Raw genomic sequence first — 2460 nt, forward strand, 5'->3', positions numbered from 1 at the left:
TCATCATCATCTATTGAAGCCTGGCTGAAGGAATATATGGCCAAGAATGATGCTATAATTCAGATTCAGGTTGCGTCACTCCGAGCTCTTGAGAATCAAGTGGGGCAAATAGCGAATACTTTAAATTCGAGACCATGAGGAGTGTTGCCAAGTGATACTGAGAATTTGAGATCACAAGGGAAGGTAATGCAAGGCCAGCACTCTTAGAAGCGGAACTCAGTTTAATGATGTTACTTAAGACGCGACGGCAGAAGAGGGTAACTCAAATAACAACTAGGTAAAGATCTCAGAGTTGTCAGAAAAACATACTTAACCTAAAAAAGCTAAGTAACCAAACATTGTGGTAGAATCAGAACATGTTGCCAATAAGACTGCCATGAAAAAACAATATTAGTAACCTGGAGGATGACCACCTTTACCTTTTCCTCAGCGATTTCATAATTCCAAGCATGATATTTATTTCAAAATATTTTTGGAGGTTTTGAAGGAAATTTATATAAATATATCGCTAGTAGAAGCTTTGTAGCAAATGCCAAATTATGTAAAATTTATGAAGGATATATTGTTGAAGAAGTGTAGATTAGGAGAATTTGAGACTGTCACTCTCAATGAAGGGTGTACAGCAATGTTGACGAATAAATTACCTCCGAAGTTGAAAGACCCATGGAGTTTCACTATCCCATGTTCAATTGGAAATCATTATGTTGGTAAGGCATTAAGTGATCTAGGAGCAAGTATATATCTAATGACTATGTCAATTTTTAGGAAGCTAGAAATTGGAAAATCAAAACCCACTACGGTTAGGTTGCAACTGGCTAACCAATCCTACGCCCATCCGGAAGGTAAAATTGAAGATGTACTAGTAAGAGTAGAGAAATTTATCTTTCCTGTGGATTTCCTTATTTTAGAATGTGAAGCTGACCAAGATGTGTCAGTTATTCTTGGAAGACCTTTTCTTGCTACTGGCAGGATTTTTATTGATGTACAGAAAGGCGAGTTGACCATAAGGGTAAATGATCAGCAGGTTACCTTCAATGTGTTTAATTCTTTGAAATGCGATGATGTTAATGATGAATGACATGCCATTGGATTGATAGAAATAGTAGTGGAGGAATTCGCCAAATATTGCCACAACAATTCTGATAGTGATGAAGACTCACTTGAACAGAGTGAGACAGTAAGTTTTGAGGAATTCGGTGTTTATGGAAGCCAAGCAGATACTAGATAGACCAGGGAAGAGGTTTGAAACCTTGATCAAATCGACCTTTCAATCCCCCTAAATCTTCTATAGAGTAACCTCTAACATTGGAGTTAAAACCTTTGCTGAAGCATTTGAAGTATGCATATTTGGGCCAAAATAGTACTTTACTTGTAGTAATTTCTGTGAAGCTGACACTTGAGCAAGAGGGAAGTTTGTTAGAAGTTTTTCAGTGATTTAAGAAAGCATTGGGATGGACCCTGGCTGATATAAAGAGAATTAGCCTTGCATTCTGCATGCATAAGATTTTTTTGGAGGATTGCCCTAGCAATTCTATTAAACAACAAAGGAGACTAAATCTGATCATTAAAGAAGTTTTCAAGAAAAAAATATTAAGTGGCTTGACGCTGGCATCATTTACTTGATTTTAGACAAGTCATGGGTGAATCCTGTGTAATGTGTACCCAAGAAAGCAGGTGTCACAGTGATAAGTATTGACAACAATGAGCTTATACAAACTCACATTGTCACGAGATGGAGAGTATGTATAGATTACCGCAAGCTTAATAAGGAAACTAGGAAGGACCATTTTCCCCTACCATTCATTGATCAGATGTTGGATAGATTAGCTGGGAAAAATTTCTACTATTTTTTGGATGGTTATTCAGGATTTATTCAGATTGCCATAGCCCCCAATGACCAAAAGAAGACAACTTTCACATGTCCATATGGTACTTTGCATTCAGAAGGATGCCGTTCGGGTTATGTAATGCCTCAAAAACTTTTCAATGTTGTATGATAGTCATATTCTCTAACATGGTGGAAATTTTTTTTGAAGTCTTCATAGATGATTTTTCTGTGTTCAGGAATGATTTTGAAGATTGTTTGAAAAATCTTGAATTGGTTTTATGCCATTGTGAAGAATGAATCTTGTTTTAGATTGGGAGAAATGCACTTCATGGTTAGTGAAGGAATTGTCCTTGGGCATAGGATATCACATAGAGAAATTGAAGTGGACTGAGAAAAAATTGAAGTGATAGCAAAATTGCCACCTCCCACTGGTGTCAAGGGTATTAGAAGCTTTTTAGGTCTTGCAGGTTTTTATAGAAGATTAATTAAGGATTTTTCAAAGATATCTAAACCCTTGTACACTTTGTAGGAGCAAAACAGACCTTTCAATTTCGATGAACAATGTTTGGTAGCCTTTGAAAAGTTAAAGAAAAACTTATAGCAACACCAATTATAGTAGCTTCAGATTGGAT

At 36.4% G+C, this 2460-nt stretch overlaps 1 protein-coding gene across 1 annotated transcript; it reads left to right on the forward strand.

Moving 5' to 3' along the window:
- The first annotated feature begins 529 nt into the window (after nucleotides 1-529).
- On the forward strand, nucleotides 530-1078 carry LOC107950071 (uncharacterized). The gene has a single exon (XM_016884815.1). The coding sequence runs from the start codon at nucleotides 530-532 to the stop codon at nucleotides 1076-1078; it is 549 nt and encodes a 182-aa protein (XP_016740304.1).
- Nucleotides 1079-2460: the final 1382 nt, after the last annotated feature.

This window comes from Gossypium hirsutum, chromosome D03 (assembly GCF_007990345.1).
Source record: "Gossypium hirsutum isolate 1008001.06 chromosome D03, Gossypium_hirsutum_v2.1, whole genome shotgun sequence".
Lineage (NCBI taxonomy): Eukaryota > Viridiplantae > Streptophyta > Magnoliopsida > Malvales > Malvaceae > Gossypium > Gossypium hirsutum.

Bases quoted from the DNA above. Each gene is read 5' to 3' on its own strand.
- LOC107950071 (XM_016884815.1), top strand. From the start codon at position 530: ATGCCAAATTATGTAAAATTTATGAAGGATATATTGTTGAAGAAGTGT.